Source organism: Alosa pseudoharengus, unplaced genomic scaffold (assembly GCF_046254945.1).
Source record: "Alosa pseudoharengus isolate Yale_2024_CS ecotype anadromous, Long Island Sound unplaced genomic scaffold, YU_APseudo_1.1 YU_APseudo_1.1_scf_2, whole genome shotgun sequence".
Taxonomy (NCBI): domain Eukaryota; kingdom Metazoa; phylum Chordata; class Actinopteri; order Clupeiformes; family Clupeidae; genus Alosa; species Alosa pseudoharengus.
The window spans coordinates 30,955,634-30,976,520 of record NW_027468663.1 but is presented as its reverse complement, the minus strand read 5'-3'; the positions used below and the strand labels follow the sequence as shown (position 1 = coordinate 30,976,520).

At 45.1% G+C, this 20,887-nt stretch overlaps 1 protein-coding gene across 1 annotated transcript; it reads right to left on the bottom strand.

Annotated features, from left to right (window-relative positions):
• Positions 1-1,071: 1,071 nt before the first annotated feature.
• Positions 1,072-12,289, bottom strand: lrrc24 (leucine rich repeat containing 24). The gene is made up of 5 exons (XM_076293219.1): positions 12,137-12,289; positions 7,544-7,783; positions 5,083-5,361; positions 4,325-4,493; positions 1,072-2,402 (listed from the first exon to the last, which is right to left on the bottom strand). Exons 1-5 carry the CDS (start codon positions 12,287-12,289, stop codon positions 1,072-1,074), a joined length of 2,172 nt encoding a protein of 723 aa, XP_076149334.1.
• Positions 12,290-20,887: the final 8,598 nt, after the last annotated feature.

The following is a 20,887-nucleotide window of genomic DNA, read 5'->3' as shown; positions in this document are numbered from 1 at the left end:
CTCACAAAGCAACGGAAAAGGGATAGTTAACAAAAAAACAAGTCTAGCTACAGCTACAACCTTCACATAATGCTGGCTCGTGGATATAAGGAGGAGATACAGGGAGACATATCTGAGCGTCGGTCACCACAGCCATTACTCACAGTGCTTTTTGGACATCAAGAGAACGAGGGGAAGAGAGATGATGCACTCTGAAGATAACACCCACACACACATACACACACTTATGCTGTGTGTATGGTACTCTCAATCCCTCTTTTACATTCCTTCTCTCTCTGAAACACGCACACACACACACACACACACACACACACACTCAGAATGTGTCGTTAAAATTGTAATATTCATAGAAGAAATCATTAATCATTAACAACATAAAAAGATAAATCCCATAGTAGGATCAATAAAATACGTCACTGAAAAAAGAACACACAGTTGAGATGATGTCTCAATCGGCCTCATCTAGTCTGTCACTTACTCTGACGTGTGCACGTCTTTGAAAAATCAAATCACATTAAATCACACCCTGCCTTTGACATTCCACCAGTAATGCATTCATGTTTTCAACAGTCTTCAGTAAAAGCTTTGGCTTTCGACCTGGCAGTCTTTTGGTTCATTAGTTCCCTTCATCAGACGGTTATGTTCATTAGCCGGTCCAGATTGAGGTAACTGCGGGTTCAACCGCATGACAAAGGGTAGGGGATACATGAGAGAGAAGCGCTGCTGATAGTTTGATATCAGCTTCGACTGCGGTCTTTAGGGCCGTTTCATTCTTGGGCTTTTATTGTATTTAACTCCAGGAGCTTTTGTCTTTCTTTTTCTTTCTCTCTCTCTCTCTTTCTCTTTCTCTCTCTCTCTCTCTCAAACACATAGTCTCCCTCTCTCCGTCTCTCTCACATACACAAACGCACGCATATACACGCACACACACGCACACACACACACACACGCACACACACACACACACACACACACACACACACACACACACACACACACACACACACACACACAAACACTACACTCGCAGCATGTAGCTAATATATATACTGTACACACACTCACATCCCCTCAGCAGTGGATCTCGTAGGCGATCTGTGTGTCAAACAGCAGACTCTGGTTGATGAAAAGCCCTTCGGGATCAAGCGGTGGCCCCTCTCCCCCCTCAGCAGGGGCCCTCTGGGGCCCTGGACCCCCCACGCCCCCCACCGCCACCCCCCGGGTGAGCGTGCCGCAACCCCCGCCGCCTCCTCCACCTCCACCGCCCAGCGAGAGCGCATCAGCCGGCGTCAGCGGTGGGGAGATCGCCACCTGCTGGCCGCAGGCGGTGGTGGGTGCGGGCGCTGGGGGTAGCACGGGCTTGGCGCGGTTGAGCACGTACATCTCGTGGCCACGCTCGTCGCGGTACTCTTCCAGCTGCGCAAAGGTAGTGGGCCCGTCGGAGTAGTCGTTGACGTAGAGGATGCTCTCCTCCTTGCTGGCGCCGTAGCCGCCGTAGCCACCGTAGCCGCCGCCGCAGACTCCGCCCCCCTCCTCCTTGACGCGCTGCCGGTGGCGACTGTAGATCATGAAGAGCAGCAGCAGTGCGGTCAGCGCCAGCAGCGAGATGCCCACGGCGATGGCCGTCTGCGTGGCCGGGCCCAGGGCGTTGAAGTCCATGCTCTCCAGCTCGTACAGCGGCTCCTGGCTCACGTCCACTGAAGACGGGTGGTAGTAGGAGGAGGAGGAGGAGGAGGAGGAAGAGGAGGAGGAGTGGAGCCGGGGCCAGAGGGCAGACGGGGAGGACGAGGAGGACATGTTGACAGAGAGGTGAAAGGTCACGCGCGCCACGCCGCCGGGGTTCCAGGCCTCGCACTCGTAACGGCCGGCGTGAGCCACCGTCACGTTGCTCAGGAAGAGCATCCCACTGCCCGTGTCCGGGTCAAACCGCTCCCCGTCGCTGCTGCTGCTGCTGCTGCCACCTCCACCACCATCCTCTGCCCCACGTGTGGACCCCTGACCGCTCGACGAGCCCTTCCCCCCTGGCCTCGCCGTCACCACCCTGCCCCCTGCCCTGCCCTCACCCTCCGCCCCCACCTCCTGCACCAGGCCGCGGGGCGACAGCTGGGCCTTGCCGTGGGACGCCTTCCTCCAGGTGACCTGGGGCTGGGGGTAGCCGGAGGCCTGGCAGGAGATGCGCAGGCTCTCGCCCAGGCGCACGGTCAGGTGGCTGGGCTCCAGCTGCACCACGGGCGGGATGCACACCAGGCTGTTGGCCGGCACCTCCACCAGACTCAGGTGCGAGAGGCGCGGCGGCTCCGAGCACAGCAGCCGCCGCTCGGCCGAGCTCAGCAGACGCTGGCCCTCCTCGTTAATCCAGCTGCGCAGCCAGTGCAGCGCGCAGTCACAGCGCCAGGGGTTGTCTGAGGGGAGGAGAGAGATGGAGAGAGATAACAGAGAAATGGAAATGAGAGAGAGAGAAATGGTAGAGAGAGTGTGAGACAAAAGGGAGAGAAAGAGATGTCCATCATCCCTTTATTGGGACATTGCTCTGGGCACATAAAAATCTTGCATGAAAAACTTTACTCTACTACATACTTTTTTACTCCATTAAAAAACTAAAAAACATTGAAAAGTAAAAGTAAAATAAATATCCCCCACACTAAGCTTAGATCCTCACATAAATATTCTGTACACAAGGCTTTTCCTCTCACACTTTAAATGAGATGGAAAAGGGGAGAGAAAAGGAGAGAGGAAACGGGAAAAAAGTAGAAACAGCAAAAAAATCAGAGTGGAAGAGATGAAGACAGATTGTTGGCAGGGAGTGTGTGTTTAAGATAGACAGACGATAGATAGAAAGATGGGGGGTGGAGAGAATGAGTGAACGAAAGAGGGGGACGATGGAGAGATAGAGGTGGATTAGAGAGAGGGAGAGAGAGGGTAAATGAAGCGGAACAGGGCGCAGATAGAGAGAGAGGGGGCATCAGGGGACAGTCAAAATAATGGGGAGGAATGGAGGGAGAAAAGAGCACAAACATTCTCTACAGGCCATCCATCACGCTGACACGCCTTGTTACCTCTGAGCTGAGTCGCACTCACTCCCTCTTTCACTCCCTCTCTCTGTCTCTCTCTCTATACCTCTCCTATCTATCTATCTATCTATCTATCTATCTATCTATCTATCTATCTATCTATCTCCTCTACTTTGTCTCTGTCTGTAGCTAGCCTGACGTTGTCATACTCAAAATTCTAGTCAGGATATGAGTCTGATACTGGTCCATTTGGACATAATTATGGGGCGTATTTCAACGGATACAGGTGGGGGGTGCCTCTGCACTCAATTGGATAGACCTAACCACAACAAAAGAGCTTACGTGAGCTGTAGGAAAACCACCTGAACCATCCTTCTTCTCCACAAATGCCTTAACAATGTTTTCTGGTCTGTTTAAAAAGTTATTGCGCTGTCAATATCTTGTACAACACCCGATAGCGAAATCTAAGCGAAATATGTACCAGGGTAGGCTATTCGGAAAAATGGATATTTCCCCTCCTTCATTTAAAAAAAAAAATTCCGTTCACACTGATGCTACAAACATGCTATAAACAACTGAGGAAGGGTGTGTTGCAAACCCCTCGAGCAAACAGGTGGCTAATCAGAGATTTCAAGCAAACGAGGGAACAACATGTCACAATGCAAACACGCTGTTTTCCCTCATAGTTTTCCCACATATCCACTTTGGCCAAAGTTTTGGCCAAATGTTGTGTGCGGGGATAAGTTCGGCTGGCATCCAGGCTAACCTTTAGCTCCTCTGTGGCCAACTTTACACATACACACACACACACACACACACAACTGTCTAATTTTCATATTAGGACCCACTTTATCAATTCACTTAACTCTGATTCCTTAAGATTCAGTTAAGTTTCGTTCCAATTTTTAGTCAAATCAATTTGATTCAGCCTGATTCAATTAGCTTTATTGACAGGGTAGAGAAGAGCATTTGCATTCCTCATAAAAACAACCTTTACCCTAATCATTCTGATTTGATTACTGTCCTTCCTTAGTTTGCTATACTGTACCTTCCCCCATGTTTCTTGATCTGCCAATTACCTTGTTTTCTCTCTCTCTCTCTCTCTCTCTCTCTCTCTCTCTCTCTCTTTCTCGTAACTTGTAGCCTCTGTAGTCTGACTGACTCCCTAAATGCTACATGAAACTAGTCCTAGAGTGCATCACTTGTCCCTATACACCTATCTTCTTTTTTCTCTGCCTCTTATCTCATTTCATCTTTCCATCTCTCCCCCACCTCTCTCTCTCCCCCCTTGCTCTCACACTGTCTTGACTCACCTGTGACCCGCAGCACCTGCAGGCTGACCAGTGGTCTGAGGGTTGCCGGTCCGAGTGTGCGCAGGTTGTTTCTGCTCAGGTCCAGCAGGGCCAGAGAGGACAGGCCCACCAGCGCCTGCTCCCCCAGCATCTCCACGCTGTTCTCCTGCAGGTGCAGCTCCTGCAGACGCTGCACACAGACGGAGGGGGAACCATGGAAACAACATCAGCACCACCATCAGTACTATGATGGGGCTGCATTTACATCTAATTATGCAAAGTGGATCATCACTGAGGTACATGCAAATCCGGAATTACACATAGTGAACAGAATACAGATGTCTATAGCCCACCTGGGTCCAATCACAAATAAAGGAGGAATGTGTTCTTTCATTCCATCCAGACAACTTAAGCTATTTCTCACAAATGCTATAATTGCTATTTGACTCTGACACCCTAGAATACATGAATAAAGAACTCAGTTTATCTATTCCATACAATCCGTCACTGACTTATGGAGAGGATAATGTATTAGTCCACCAGTCATTACATACATGCATTTTTCACACTTTCCCATGTACAATTACAGTGATATTACATACAAAGCTCAACTGTAGGGCCCTGATTCTCAGCACATACAGTAAATGCTGTGTTGCATAGAAGCTTTCCTCCACATTAACAACACCACCCCTACAGCGTGATGGAGTTCAGATCTCACCACTTTACGTGATGGAGTTCAGATCTCATCACTTTATCCCTTTAATTTAATCATAAGCTACCTGTAGGCCACGGAAAGTGTAGTCCTGCAGACGTGTGATCTGGTTGCCGGCCAGGTAGAGGATGCGCAGGTGGTCCAGGCCACGGAACACGTCAGCGTTGATCAGGTGGATGCGGTTGCCATTGAGGGCCAGCTCCAGCAGTTGGCCTTGGTTCTGGAAGGCGCCGGGCTCCAGCGCAGAGATGCTGTTGTTCTGCAGGTAAAGGTAGTGCAGCTCCACCAGGCCAGCTAGGTCCTGCAGCCGGATCTGCCCCACCGTGTTGTCCTGCAGAAAGATGGTCTGAGGAGAGAGAAAAACAGATATAATAGATAGACAGATGCACAGAGAGAGTGAGACACAGAGAGAGAGAGAGAGATGCTGAAAGTGTTGGAAAGCATACCACATAGGAAGCCAGTGTTTACAGTTTTTTTCAATCGCTAACAAGTGCTTACCCATACTTCAGATACTTTTTCTAAACTCTTAACACAGACTCACACCTACAAAACACAATTGGCCAAATGGATAATTTTCTTCTCAAAGACACATTTTGTTAAATATATACTAACTCATTTCAAAACAGAACACACATTTCTCTGCAAAACAATCCATAGTTTTGTTGGGAGGTATAGCTTGTCTGTTACTGTAAGAAAATGTAAGCATTGTGAAAATGTGTTCACTGACTGCATATTGTTTGAAAACGACATGAAATGTGTGATTGGTATGGCCACAAAAGACCGATGCTGTGCTAATTGTGTTTAGAGTTTTGAAAATGTGGTTAGACAAACGCTTGTTAGCGACTGAAAATATTACATTCAAGGTGCATTTTCACACCCACACAAACTGCACCTGTATCGAGGTCTACTCTATCACACATTCTCTCTCTCTCCCTCTCTCTCTCTCTCTCTCTCCCTGACCCTCTGTACAGCTGAAAAGGACTGCTAATCTAAAACTTCTTTTGTAGACCTTGAGAACTAGTGAATTACCAACTTAATCTTACAGGTCTACCAGCACATAAATGATAGAGAGAGCTGTGGAGAAAATGGAGACAAGGGTTCCAATGTGTAGGCTTACACAGACTGAAAAAACAGATAAAAAATAAAAACCTTGGCCTGGTCACTTTGGGAAGCACTATTGAATAAAATATAACTTCATGTCATTTTTATGAGGATAGAAAAACTATTGCAATTGCAAACTGATGTCAGAAAGGCTCATAAGTTGTTAACATGAAACAGAAAAAATCGTCCCCCAAAATTTGATTCCTGCCACTGCACTGTCAGACAAGGTAAATCCACTTCTCTGTTTTCTGCGGATCATCTAGACAACAGTCCACCGAGACTAAATACGCATAACGCAGTGAATCAAATGTTGAGCCCACGCATTACCAAAAAAATAAATATTGAGGCCCAGCATCATCAGTCCACAAAAAGAAGGAATCGATAAATAAACCTCACCACCAGATATCAGGCACGAACTGCTCTCGCTGCTTCGGCCGACAGAGACGGGACTAAGCAGCATAAACAGATCAATCGAGCCAGCGCTGGAGCATGAGCAATGCAATGTGGTCCTTGTTTGGGGCTGGAACTGATGAGGCGTTTTTATCAGTTTGTGCGTAAATCAGTAGCCCAACCCGCCCGGTTTCAATTAGCCTACACCGTGTAGAAACAACTTAATTGCCGGTGGGTTCTCTGCAGCTCTTAGGAGAGTAATCAGGAGTTGGCCGAGCGGACGTTGAGCATGTGAAATGTGCGTGATGGAGGTCGCGCAGGTTAACGGCACAATGTATGCAGCTCGCTCATTCTCTCATGAATATTCAAAGGATGCAGCAAGACACTAGTGACCCACGCCAGTATGTACGCTACACTACACTATAGTGAGCTCGACACAACACCACTGTTCCCGCAAATGATCAATATCCTTTGCCAGGGCTGGCAAACTTTCCCAGTTCTTTCTCTTGTTGTATAGGGAGCCGCGCAGGCTGTCGCATTGCAATCGCTCCCTCCAGCTGAACACGGGCTATTTGTTTGTTATTAGTGTAATACGGGCGGGATTCATTTGCAGGCAGTGTATGAAATGTGGCACTGAATTAATCTCATGACACACATTTGACGGAGAAGAGCTATGGGCACGTCAATGCAGCTGGCTCTTTTTATATTTTATGAGATGATTAGCTGCGTGAATGGATCCCTTTACATGACAATTACATGAATCCTTTTACTTCAAAGCCTGCGTTTATGGTAAACAGAAGCCACAAGACTACTAGACAAACACTGACCGCTAAATCTAGCCTATGCGTCACTATTATCTATCAGTTAGTGCACAGACAAATGTTCCATCAAAATAAAGCAGGACAGGGCCTAGAAATCTTTTTCTACAGTAGCTCATTCACAAAACAAATCATATGCCCCATTCATCTGATTGGATAGCATGATGACAGGCCGGCAGTTGACTGGCTAGGAAGGGTATGACTGGCAATACCACTGACCTGCGTGGAGGGGGGGATGCCCTGCGGTATGTCCTTCAGGCCGACGGAGCCGCACTCCACCGTCAGGCTGTAGCAGCGGCAGCCACCAGGGCAGCCCAGGGAGAGCACCGGCAGCAGCGGGAGGAGGAAGAGGAGCAGGCGGAGGAGGAAGAGCGATGGGAGCGCTGGGAGGGGTGCCATGCCAGTGGGGGCGGTGGAGAGCCTCCGAGTGGCCATCTCAGATGAGCAGACCCTGGGGACCTACACAACAGACACAAACAAACACATGTACTTTAGAAAATGGGAGACAGGTAAACGAGTAGAGAAAGAGAGAGAGATATTCGAATGACATAGGCAGGAGGAGAGTGTAAGACAGGGAGAGACAATGAGAGAGAGAGAGAAAGGTAAAGCATAGAGAGAGAGAGAGAGAAGAACAGAGAAAGAGCATCCATGCATGCAATACGCTTAAGTGAGTTGGAAAATTAAATATCATAGTTGAAAGCAAGAGAGAGCGGGAAGACAGCCTTCACTGATGAGTAATGGCATAAGTCAAAAAAGAACAGGAAAACAGCACACATGCGCGCACACACACACACACACACACACACAGAAAGTCCCATCATATGCCGCCTCTGCCATCTCACACCATCCAGAACTGTGTTTCAAGTTGGAGCCTCCATTCTTTCTGCTGGGCTTCTAATAATTAAAGACATATCTGGAGACAAGTGCCTCACGGCTGTTCCTTCTCTCAGTCTCTCCGGACTCTATATGCTGGCTTAACGAACCCTTGCCTTGTTCTGAAGCCCTGTTCTTCTCCACGTGGCTTCAATGAGCCTCCAGAGGACACACCATCTGATGTTGTTGTGATAGTAAGATCAAAACAGCTGTTTTTTATGTTTTCCCAACAGTTGACGCAGACCCCAATCACACACACACACACACACACACACACACACACACACACACACACACACGGTAAACAGGGTGACAGGCAGATTTGGATTTTTAATGGGGCTGATAATATATTCGTAAGGATTTGTGTAAGCTTTTCCATTAAAACTTCCAAAAACGAACCCTGCATGTGAAAGTGAGGGATAGATAGACTGAGTTAAGAGACACAGTGTGTGTGGGTGCATTTGGGCGTATGTATCTGTGTGAATATGTGTGGAAGAAAGAGTGCAGGGTGAAAGCAAAAGAGAAGGAGAGAAAAACATGCTGCCTATTATCCTGCAAATTTGACGCTTTTGAGGAAATTTCACATTCAGTTAACGACTTCTGACAATTCTCTTTACTGGCGGTAGTTTTTCTTATTCTAGACACACAGAGATAAACAACACTTGAGAGACGGCCATGCACAACATCATTTTGTATTGAGTAAATCGTAAAATGACAGCAATTAATCTGACATGTGAGCTCCAAACACAAGCAGCAAGACAGGTGTGGACAAATACTTTGAAGACAAAATCAATTAAATCACATCAGAGGCACCAGAGTTCTCATCTCTTCAATGCGTTACTGAGTAATGAGACACGAACATGATTTGAATATTTCATGCTCAATGCTTAATTTAGTGTGTATTTGTGAGGATAGAGAAAGTAGATTAGCGAAACGTGACCTACATAAGCCATTCTATCAGCTTAAGGCATGGAAAATAACAGAAGGGAAGATGAGAATCATCTGCGGAAGCGCCAACACATTTCTCTCAGAGATATACTGCCTCCACTGGCCCTCGCAAGGGGAGAAAAAAGTATTTAAAAAAGGGGGAAAAATGTTTTTGTGTGGCAGAGACCTCAGAGAGGTACCACAGAAAGGTTGGATGAATTTTGAATGAGGTTTGGTTTTCACCTTGCCTTTCCCCCCATGCTACGTGAAAAGCCTGGGAAATGTCAGGAGTTGGGGAACGTGGTGTGTGTGTGTGTTATGGTGGGGTTGTGTTGAGGGTGATGGGTTATTCATTTAAAGGCAGTATCTCTGCTCAGCTGTTGGTCTCGTTGAAAGTGGTATGTTTTTTTCTCTCTTTCTCCTCTGGCATTTGAATCTCTGTTGCGTACATCGTTTGACAAAACGCTACAGACAGTTGGAGCAGTTGGAGAGTGTAAACATCCTCCCTGACAGAGAAACTGGAGGAATGAATCACTGTGCAGCGGGGTGACAAGAGGAATATTGTGTGTATGTCTAAGTGCGCATGTGCAACTGTGTGTGTGTCATGTAGGAATGTGTGTTTCAGTGCATGCATGAGGGTGAGTGTCTGTGTAAGTAAAGTGTGTGTGTGTGTGTGTGGTACGAGTGTGTCTGTGTGTATCTGTGTGTGATTCAGAGAGAAAGAGGAAGAGAGTTTGCTTGAGTGCCACCATAGAAGAAACTGCAAAACCCTATGTGGCATAAGACTAAATCATCTAGCCTCAAAATCAATTGCACCGTGGCAAGCATGCCACACACACAAAGAAAGAAATAAACAGGCAAACAAACAAAGGCAAACGGTACAACCTCCATAAAAATCTACCCTTAAAGAGAAATTCATTGATCAGCCTGGACAGCTGTACTGATGGTGCGGGTCAGCGGTAGAAACCCAATCCCTGTCGTGTAATTGAAATAAAGAGCCATGAAATGAGCTTGCATGGAGGCACTGGTTAAAGACTTTCCCACCTCTCTCTCTCTTCCTCTCTCTCTGTCTTTCTCTTTCACTCTTAATCTCTCTTTCTTTCTCCCACTCCCCATCTTTCCCGCTCTGATGTTTTCCCTACCATGGAAAGGCTTCCTGAAAGAATGCTAACTGTCCCCTGAAGGCTACAGACTAATTAGAATTTAGTATGCAGCAGCGTCCTTTTCACTGAGAGCCAAGAGTCCCCATAGGCCGAGGGAGGCGCCCGTCTCCAGAAGACACTCACTTACTTCCTGTCTGGTTCCATTTTGTCGGGTGTTGTGAAGCTGTTCGCTAAGGCGTAAATTTGACATTAGTGGTGTGAGGCTACTGACACAAACACACACACTCTCTCTCTCCCTCTCCCTATCTGTCTCTCTTTTTCTCTCTCTCGCTCTCTTTCTGTAAAACCCTTTAATCTCAGTAAACTGGCTGATCTGAGTCATCATGGACAGGTTAGAGTAATGCAGAAGCTTAACAGTTTATCACCTAATCTTAAAATATGGCATTTGGGAGATGAAACAGCTCCATAAAAAAACATCACATCATATCTGGCTCTTATGCATTTTCATTTTATTTCATATATTCTTCTCTGTTACTCAACTAAATAGCTCCTGACTACAGTGACACTATCTGCCAGAACTAGTTTATTGACAGAGAAAAAAAAATCATGCACTGGGCCATGGCTCACATGGAAAATCCTTTTAGTATATTACTTATTCTGAAATCCCATCAAACGACATCCAAGGAAGATCCGCGGCAGAATGAAATTGCCTGCTGAAAGACGTATAGCCAGTAATATTTTTGCTAAGCTGTCTGCCAAGGCTTTTGCCAAAAGCACCTGGAGACGTCAGAGTTGCCAGTTTTTACCCTTTTATGATGCCCTGATTGCTCTTGTGTCTCTTAACGCTGCACATGATTCATAAAAGCAGGCGCACTCAGACTATGACAGTCACATTTTGTAGCTGTCTTTGCAATTTGGGTAAATAAGGGTTTGTGCAAAAGGAAGAGGAAGGTGATGACATACAGAGAGAGGAAATAAAAAGAAAGCACACTTGCATGTGGGGTGGGGGGTGGGGGGGTGTGATAGAGAGTGAATGATGCTCAATATGTGCCCTGTGGTCAAGTTAGGCCATGCCTCACATGTTGTCATGGAAACGCTAGAAGAAAGTAGTCGGGCCTGCAGCCACGGTAGACAGCTCAGTATGGAGAAAAAGAGCAAAGAGAGAGTGAATGAGTGTACATATTGAGAGAGAGGGAAATGCAGAGAGAGAGAGAGAGAGAGATGGAAATATGTCCTAAAGCTATTACTGAAGCAGTGTGAGACATTGTACTTTTTGTCCATTCTGTAACTCACTCTTTCTCTTGCTTCCTCTTCCCACCAAGCTACATCTAAAGACAACCACTGTGATGGGAACTGTTTGGGGCGTAAATTAAGTTCAGTGGCTCTTGCATTTTAATGAGACAATCCTCTACACCTCAGCAGGCAGTGTGGGTTTGTGTGTGTGTGTGTGTGTGTGTTTGTGTGTGTGCATGCACAGGTTGGGTATAGGTGTGTAAATGCATGCATGTCTATTATGCATATGCATGTCAATATTTTAATGTTTGCATAACTGTAGTGTCACATAGGAGTCTCTCTCTCTCTCTCTCTCTCTCTCTCTCTCTCTCTCTCTGTGTGTGTGTGTTTGTGATAAATCTGATTGAATCATGGTCCATTGGTGTGTTTTTGCATGAATAATATGGGATATATGCATTCCCATCCTGCAAATCTCTCTCTCTCTCTCTCTCTCTCTCTCTCTCTCTTCTTCTCTCTCTCTGTCTCTGTGCTTCTCTCTCATCATCTGCTAATTAGAGGACACAGAGGAGAGAAACCGGAGTCGCCTGTGCTTACAAACACCAATTAGCAGAATCCTTCTCCCCTGCATTTCTCTGGACCCTGGAGAAGAGAGAGCCACGCACGCCCAGTCCTCCACCGACATGTCCACCGCCACCGCCACATCCACCGCTGACCACAGCTGGCCACGGATCAATACTGTGACCTGTAGCAGGTCCACTTCGCCGCATCTGTGCCCAAGAGCGATGCGGATCCGACGGCCCCAGCACACACCTGCGGGTGCTGTGTCCATCGGACATGGATGGAATTATCTTCGGTGGACGCCATGCGGTCTGTTTCCAATCGATCGCCTTGTTTTTCCATCACTGCCTTGTCAACGGTGGCTCGCGCCCATTGATTGAGGCTGCATAAGGACACACAGAGTGGTTTAAGTGTGTGAGCGCGGCTCAAGCAGACGGAGTGTGTGAGTGGCTCATGCAGAGAGCAGACTAGCTGACTGGACTGATGTGACATTGGATGTGAACTCAATTAGTTGCAGCACGAGCTGCCTCAAAGCAGCCACATGTATGATAAGAGCCATTAATCATATAATTTATCACTGAGCGACTTGTAGATGTGCTCACTACACTAACTCTCTCTCTCTCACAAACACACACATATAAACACACACATACACACACACACACACACACACACACACACACACACACAGACAGTTTCACATTCACTTGGAGCACAAAAGAGATGCTATTGTCCACTGTTTCTATGACATTCTATACAAGTTCTCCCACTCTCTGTGAATATAACCTTCCTATCTCTCTCTCTTTCCTCCCTATCTCTCTCTCTCTCTCTCACACACACACACACACACACACACACACACACACACACACACTGCTTTAAAAAAAAAAACCGTATTACACATTCTGTTATTTAAAGCCACACACACATTATTTCAAAAACACAAAACATATTATGTTAGTCAAGGCCACACACTCTCTCTCATACACTCACTCACTCATTCATTCACTCACTCAATCACTCACTCACACATACGCACACACAGATAGAGAGAGAGAGAGAGAGAAAACCTCTCCTCATATCCATTCTGATTTCTTACAGACAAGCACAAGGCCTGTTATGCCAGCTCTTTGTATGCCTCTCCATGGCCAAGCCTCGTTCTCTCCCGCCTCCTCTTGATTTACGCTCCATTCTCTCATGCCTTAGTGTGGCACACTGAGAGTACATTGGCCCTCCACCACACACGCCCACAGACACATATGTTCTATCTCCCCCCCCATCTCTCACTCTGTCTGCCACCCACCACCCATGGCTTTAACACACACAGTTTATTTTCTGTAAATTACAAGCACAACCATTTTACACACACACACACACACACACCAGAGAGAGAGAGAGAGAGAGAGAGAGAGAGAGAGAGAGAGAGAGAGAGAGAGATGGGCACTGGACTGTGACATCATCAGCACCCAGAGCCAATGGGACATGGATTCACAGCGGGGCCAGAGTTGGCCTGGCTGCCTCACATCGATCCATGCAGTCTGCTATGCGCGGCACGTTTCCCCCGGCTGTGACGGCCTGGAAAGGCCGCTTCCTGAGGGCACTGGACTCAGCTCAGCGCTGGTCTGGCACGGCTTACTAGCGATCCAACACGTGTGTGTGTGTGTGTCTGTGTGTGTGTGTGTGTGTGTGTGTGTGTGTGTGTGTGTGGTAAAATGAATGGTCATTCATGCAGCAGGGGCCTGGCCTCCTTGTGCTACTGAGAGAAAGGAAGAGGGCCTGTGAATTTGGGTCTGGTAATACCAGGCCAGTGAGGTTTAGGATATAAGACTATTAGCATTAATTTGTCTCCTGGAAATTTTATAGAGTTTTCATACTAATGCAGTATGCATTTGTTTTCATGGTTGATATTCTCATTCAGCACTGCAAATAATGCAAATGCAAATGTGACCACTGCATACAGCATTTTGACTATATTTGTCTAAAATCTGAGGAATGATCTTATTTACATTCCATGTAGACTATAAAGTGACATAGCAGAATAGTCATATTTACATTCAATGTAGGCCTACACTAGTAATGCACAGACACATTCCAAAAACACAAGCTAGACTTAAATATCTGTGCTACAAATCGGTTGTGTTATTCTTTTCCCCTGTCCCATGTTTATTGTAAGATATATTTTAACTTGTGTTTGTTGTTCTTATCTTCCCTTCTGTTATTGTTATTCGTGACTTAGGGTTGAGCTGGGGCGTGTGACTGAAAATTCACAGAAAATGCCCCGAATGCCAAAAAGGCGTGGGCTTGCGCGAGCAACCAGTGAGGGTCTTCATCTGTTGGTTAACTGGAAAGATGCTGCTGAGGCTAAATGCTTGTCACTCAGTCCTCACACGGGAGAGCAGGGAGCTATGTACAAAGCAAACTGTCAACATGATCCTCAACCCCCCCCCCCCTTCCCTCCCTCCCCACCACACACACACACGCGCACACGCGAGCACGCATACACAAAGACATAAAGACGGATAGAGAAAAGGAGATTGAAAGAGATAGAGAGAGAGAGAGAGAGAGAGAGAGAGAGAGAGAGAGAGAGAGATGAAACACTAATGTCCAAGCTGACCTGATTTTCAAGCAAAAAAAAAACAAAAAACAGTTACAAACCAGAGTGCCATAATCAGCTACACTTTAATTTTATGTGTATCGCAACTGCTGCCCGCACCGGCACCGCTAAAAGAGACGACATGCTGTGGTAGCCTACAGCCAAATGTCATTGGTCTGAAGATTGATACGCCATAACACAATCACAATTTTGTGAAGTTGAGATCCGAGCAATATAAAAAGCTTCATTTTGGCCGTGCGAATTTACGCTGCTACTAGCACTAGAACAAAACGTACATACTTAAGGATGCACCGTGAGCCTGTGAAGCATGTGCTGAAGTGCATTAAGACGAAAAGGAGAAAGGACAACGACAAACTGCATCATTGTATTCAAACGTGTAAAACCAGTCAAGATTATTGGAACGCGTAGCTACTATGCTATCCCAGTCAAACGAGGACCTAGCCTAGTAAAAAACAAAAGAAAACGTAACCTACCTGACACAACGCAAATGGACAGTGCAGTCTCTGCAGATTCGATGTTGCACACTTGATCTTGAGTCACCCGAGGATTCAATAAATGTCCGTGAGTATAATTGTTCGTAGGCACAACAGGAGCGCTAAAAGTGCGATCTGTAATTCTGGTCCGCTCCAGAAGCACCGCGACATTTCACTTCTGTCCTAGCCCTAAAGGCCACCGTTCCACGCCTCCATCCTCTTTGGCGGCATAGAATCCCATCCGTGCTTGGTGGCCACATCCGATCCGTTCGCACCGATGCCAATTACTTGCTTTTGTGTGCGCCTCACTACCTTTAAACCTTTGGATTCATTATCATCGCTCTGTCCCTTGTGCCCTGGCAAGGCAACGCACTTCTTACCTATTCATACGAAACCAAATTCAATATCTCTCTCCCTCTCTCGCTCTCTTTATCGCTCACCCCTTCTTTCAGCCAAAGCCATTGTTCACTCTGATTGGTAACGTAAACCTCGCATCAACACGCCACCCCCAATCACTGGAGATTCTTACATGCTGGCGAACTTCCAACACGTAAGCTATTGTTTCCGTTCAATGTTCTGTCCTATACTAAGACCGTATGCAAACCCATTATTGCTCTATATAACCGCGGTACGTGCTCAGTTTTACGGCATGTACATGCACATGTAACGAATATCTAAACTTTTAGAGTATTAGACAGGCTTTTGACCAGGAGTACAGATCGTTGTTTCATAAAACAACACCAGTGCCAACGATGGTGTTTGTTTGACGCGGTGCGGAAAAGCAAGTATGTGAGGTGCTGCCAGCTGACATCGCACTTTCAGCACCAAGGAGAGCGATTTCTGCCAGAGTAGCCAAGACAAAACGGTTCTGTTCCGGCAGCAAGAATTACGTTTTCAGGGAGCTAGTAGAATATAATATGAATTGTTCAAGGTCTGTTTGTGATAAATATGTTGTATTAGATAACTTGACAAATGAGTAATAATTCCCTGATCCTGAAAGTCATTCATACAGTTCTCCCACGCACACTCACTATCTCAAAGGCCGTATGACAGCGAATTTGTCAAGACTAAAACCCATTCTCAATCCTATTATTACGATTTTCCTCTTGATCAACAAAAAATGTTGTGTCCCAATTGTTTGTGTCATAGTTTTACCTCATGTAGGGGCATACTGTAGGCTTCAATATCACAACAACCTATGCATTTGTACAGCGCACACTATATGACAAACAAGCACTAATAAAGTATAATATAATAAGCAATCAATACAATTAATCAAAAGTGCATTGATGAAATCATAAGACAAATCTAAATAAAATTAAATGAAGAAAAGACAATAGAAAACAACATGCATGTTTATTGACTTTGTACTTTACTTGTACTGTCATGGACATAATGAAAACAACCACACTTACACAATCAAAACACACCAGCAAAAACTCCACCACAGGGAAAGAGAGGATAAACAAAATGTGTCTCCATGATGATAAGATGCCAAAGTCATGCAGTGTAGCAGTGTCCACAGTGATAACCTGATTGTCACTGACCATGTGTACTTTATCCCTTTGATTTCTCTCCATGGCAGGCCCATTGTTTAGATTTGGGTCACATTGACCTTTCTGAGAATAGTGGATTGAGATAAAGGCTATGGTAAGACTGGCTGACCCATTTTGAATGAATGTGTGTGTGTGTGTGTGTGTGTGTGTGTGTGTGTGTGTGTGTGTGTGTGCGTGTGTGTGTGTGTGTGTGTGCTGCCATATCTTTGTATTTGAGAGTGACAGTATATCTGTATGATTTCAAGTTTCTCTGTGTGTTTAAGTGAATAAGTGTGTGTTAAAGTATGTATATGGGTGCGTACTGTACTGCATATTTAATCCAAATGAATGGTTTTGAGTATGAATGAATGTCTCTGAGTGTGTGTGTGTGCGTGTGTATTTTTTATTTTGTGTGTGTGTGTGTGCGTGCGTACGTGCGTGCATGCGTGTGTGTGTGTGTGTGTGTGCGTGCAGCTGCACCCATCATAACTGCCAGAGATAATACAGTGTAATGAAAATGTTAGCTTTGTATGGACGTATATGCTGATATTTCCTTGAATGACAGTGTACAGTGGTTTAAAGCCTTTGTGTGTGTGTGTGTGTGTGAGAATACACAGCATAAGCGGGTGTTTGAGCTAGAACAGTCCTGTCATCATGTGTGTGTATGTGTGTGATTGTACTCTCAAAGTGCATGCGTGCATTTGAAATGAAGGCCTTCAGAGCTCCAGGGCTGTGTTGCTGCTTGTCAACCCAGATCAGTGTAATGAACATCAGGGCCAAACTGAGACAAATGTCTGGGAAGAAAGGGGGTCGTGCGTGGGGATCAACTGTATGGACCTCTCTATTCCAAATGTGTGTGTGTGTGTGTGTGTGTGTGTGTGTGTGTGTGGGTCAAGGGCTGAAAGGAGAGTGTATTTCTCATAAAAGTGAAGTTGTTTAGGAGGAGCAAAACATGATAGGGTTAAAGATATCAAGCTAGACAACACAAAGCAAAAACATGTGCAATTCAAATCAAAATGGCATGTGTCTGACAGATGTTTATTTTTGTTATTTCAGTAATCTCACTAGATTTTAAAGGGGACCTAGTCTCTGCCAGGATTGTGGCACAAAGAGTATTAAACCCTCTGGACACACACACAAACACACACATATACATATACACATACACACATGCACGCACACACAGACACACGCACACGCACACACACACACACACACACACACACACACACACACACACACACACACCACATGTTGATTGGCACACATCAATCCCACATCCCTGGCCTTTACAGACAGACAGATGTCACGGGTTCTAAACGGATTTAACTGATCTCTGTGGGACACTGTTATCATAAGTGTATGTGCCATAAACCTACATAAGCACGGGTGTTTTAAATCCCTGCTGTTTGTTCCTCTCTCTCTCTCTGAGTGTGTGTGGTGTGTGTGTGTGCGCGCATGTGTGTACTACATGTGTGTGTGTGTGTGTATGTGTGTGTGTGTGTTTATGTGTGTGTGTGTGTAAGTAATACCATTTCCCTCATCCATAAATACTACATTATAGTTCCTTGGTTTGTTCAAAATGCTTATGTGGAACCAAAATTAGATTTAAAATGACATCCTTTACAGGTGTTATTGTATATTAATGCAAATAAATGTTACCTTTTGAATATCACATCTTTGATTTAATTACTGATATGAATCAAAATCCTTATTCCATTAGCCGATATCAAAACACATAGATTTTAACATGCATACATATTTAATCACTGAGGTTGATTTATAGTGTTGATACATAATTGCTGAAATAAAATAGCCCATTTACTTGGGCCCATCTGAGATAAAAGGTTCTGCTTCAACGGTGATGACACGAGTGTTGGTGTGATGTTTCAGGTGTTCTCTCGCTTCCACTTTTTCTGTCTTAAATTCACCTTGACAATGTCACAGCCCACTACTTCACACACCAAGCCGCACTCACAGACATACAGATCTGCACACACCCACTCATCTTTGTACATGTGCTCACAGACATATACTTATAACTGTGTGTGCAATGCAGGCACATAGACACACACACACACACACACACACACACACACACACCTAAACAAACTTACAAATGAAAGGGTCCATGAATGAATGTCCTTTGCAGAGTTATTGCTAAATATGTTCATCACTCTCACAGATGCAATGGTCTCCACAATCAATACTTTCCCATTAGTATGATCCACAACCGCTCTTCCCTCTGTCTCTCATCTCAGACCCTGATTGCGGTGTGTGTGTGTGTATGTGTGTGCGTGTGTGCGTGTGTGCGTGCATGTACATGCATGTGTGTGTTTATTTGCATGTGCATATATTTGTGTGTGTGTGTTTTTTTAATTTATTTATTAGTTTATTTGTCAGGGACAATGCAGCGCACATTATTACATACATAGCTATCACAGTCAATGCCATAACAATGTCTGTAAATGTGTTACATAAAAGGTTTCTAGCCAGTTGGCTAATTTGCAACCCCAGTCCCTGGTCAGACCTTTCTAAAAACATATTGTAATCTAAAAGTATTCTAAAAAGTGTAGTATATGTGTGCATACACCTCTCTATACACATAGAGACCAACAAAACATGAAGTTAGAACAAAACAAAACATAATGTTAGTGTTCATACCCTAATCATGCACATCAGGACAACCACAACATACAAAGGAACATCACAAACACCATGTCACGTAACACAACCCCCAGACAACCAACCGCCCGCAGACTCTCACTTATATGGACAGCCAGTCACAACTTACACAAATACAATAACACAGACAGCAAATCACATACAATACAACCCCCAGATTCCTAGCCGCCTAGATTCCTAACTCTCACCTTGGCGAACAGCCAGTCACACACAACATACAATAACACAGATGCAAAACATCACATCACGTACTACACAACCCCCAGATACCCAACCGTGTGTGAGCAAGAGAGAGAGAGAGAGAGAGAGAAAGAGGGCAGAGAAAAAGGGAGGCAGAATAACATCACACAGAAACAGAGAAACAGAGGGATGGGCCACCATGTGTCTGGGAGCAAGGACTCCATCCATCCATCGTTGCTACTGCAAATCCCTATACGTTAATCTCTCTCCGCTACTCTGCAGGCCTCCTCCCTGCTGGGCTGTAATTTATGCATTGAAATCGCCAATTGATTTGTGTTTAATGTCACATTCAGTCCATTTGCGGCTTCACTGGCATATCATTCCTTCTCTGCTCTGCTTTTGTTCTTTGAAATTGGACAGCTCTGTAAGTCATTGGGTTTGTCAGGGATGACAATGCACCTCCCGCTCATAGAATGTCACAGTAAGCCATACAGGAAGACATTAATGTCCCTTTGCAAGTGATGGTCTAGTCTCGAGTTGGGCTGAGAGTATAATGGCTACCTACTATAAATATGTTGTAACTACTGGGCAAAATTCATCTAAAAGGGGGCTATCAGTTTCTGGGGACTTTAGCGATTTTAATTAGCGTCACATACTGTCCACATATCTATGTGTGTGAACAGCTTGTGGATGGTGAACACTTGAAGTGCAGATGTGGTTTTTATTTTGGCCTAGCTTTTATGTTTTTGCCCACACGATTCCACCCAAACACTCGCTCTGCACTAACAGTGGAACCTTAGAGCTGTAATCTATATCATGGTTCTTTTAGTACTGACCAATGAGGAAACTCCAAAAATGAACATCCTTGTGTGTAAATAATTTTGCATTCCACTGAGGAAAACTAGCTAGTTTTAAACTGCAGTCACATGTAATCGGATTTGTCTAATTTGTGCCTTGTTTGTGTCCAGGATTCATTATCGGTTGTTGTTTTCAGCGGATTTGGCAAAATAAGCCAATAATAGATTAGACAGACAAATAGATAGTTAATAGGTATAGGAGTTTGCATCTAGGATATAATTTTACATGATAAAAAAACAACAAAAACTCACCAACCAGTTCCTGTCCCTTATATGTGAAATGTTGTTTACTTTTACAATGATCATGGGTTGTTTAGAGGCCTAGTGTGGTGTGTCAGATGGATTATACTATCATTATGTTTCTAAAGCCAGATTAGATCCCATTGTATTTGTCCCTCAATAAGTCTTCCAAAAGTTGCCCTCATGCGGAAAATATTTTGTTTACCCTCTCAGAATGCTCTCAGATCAGACAGGGCAATGATTTGTTACTAGTATATCAGCAAACATGATTTGTTACTAGTATAT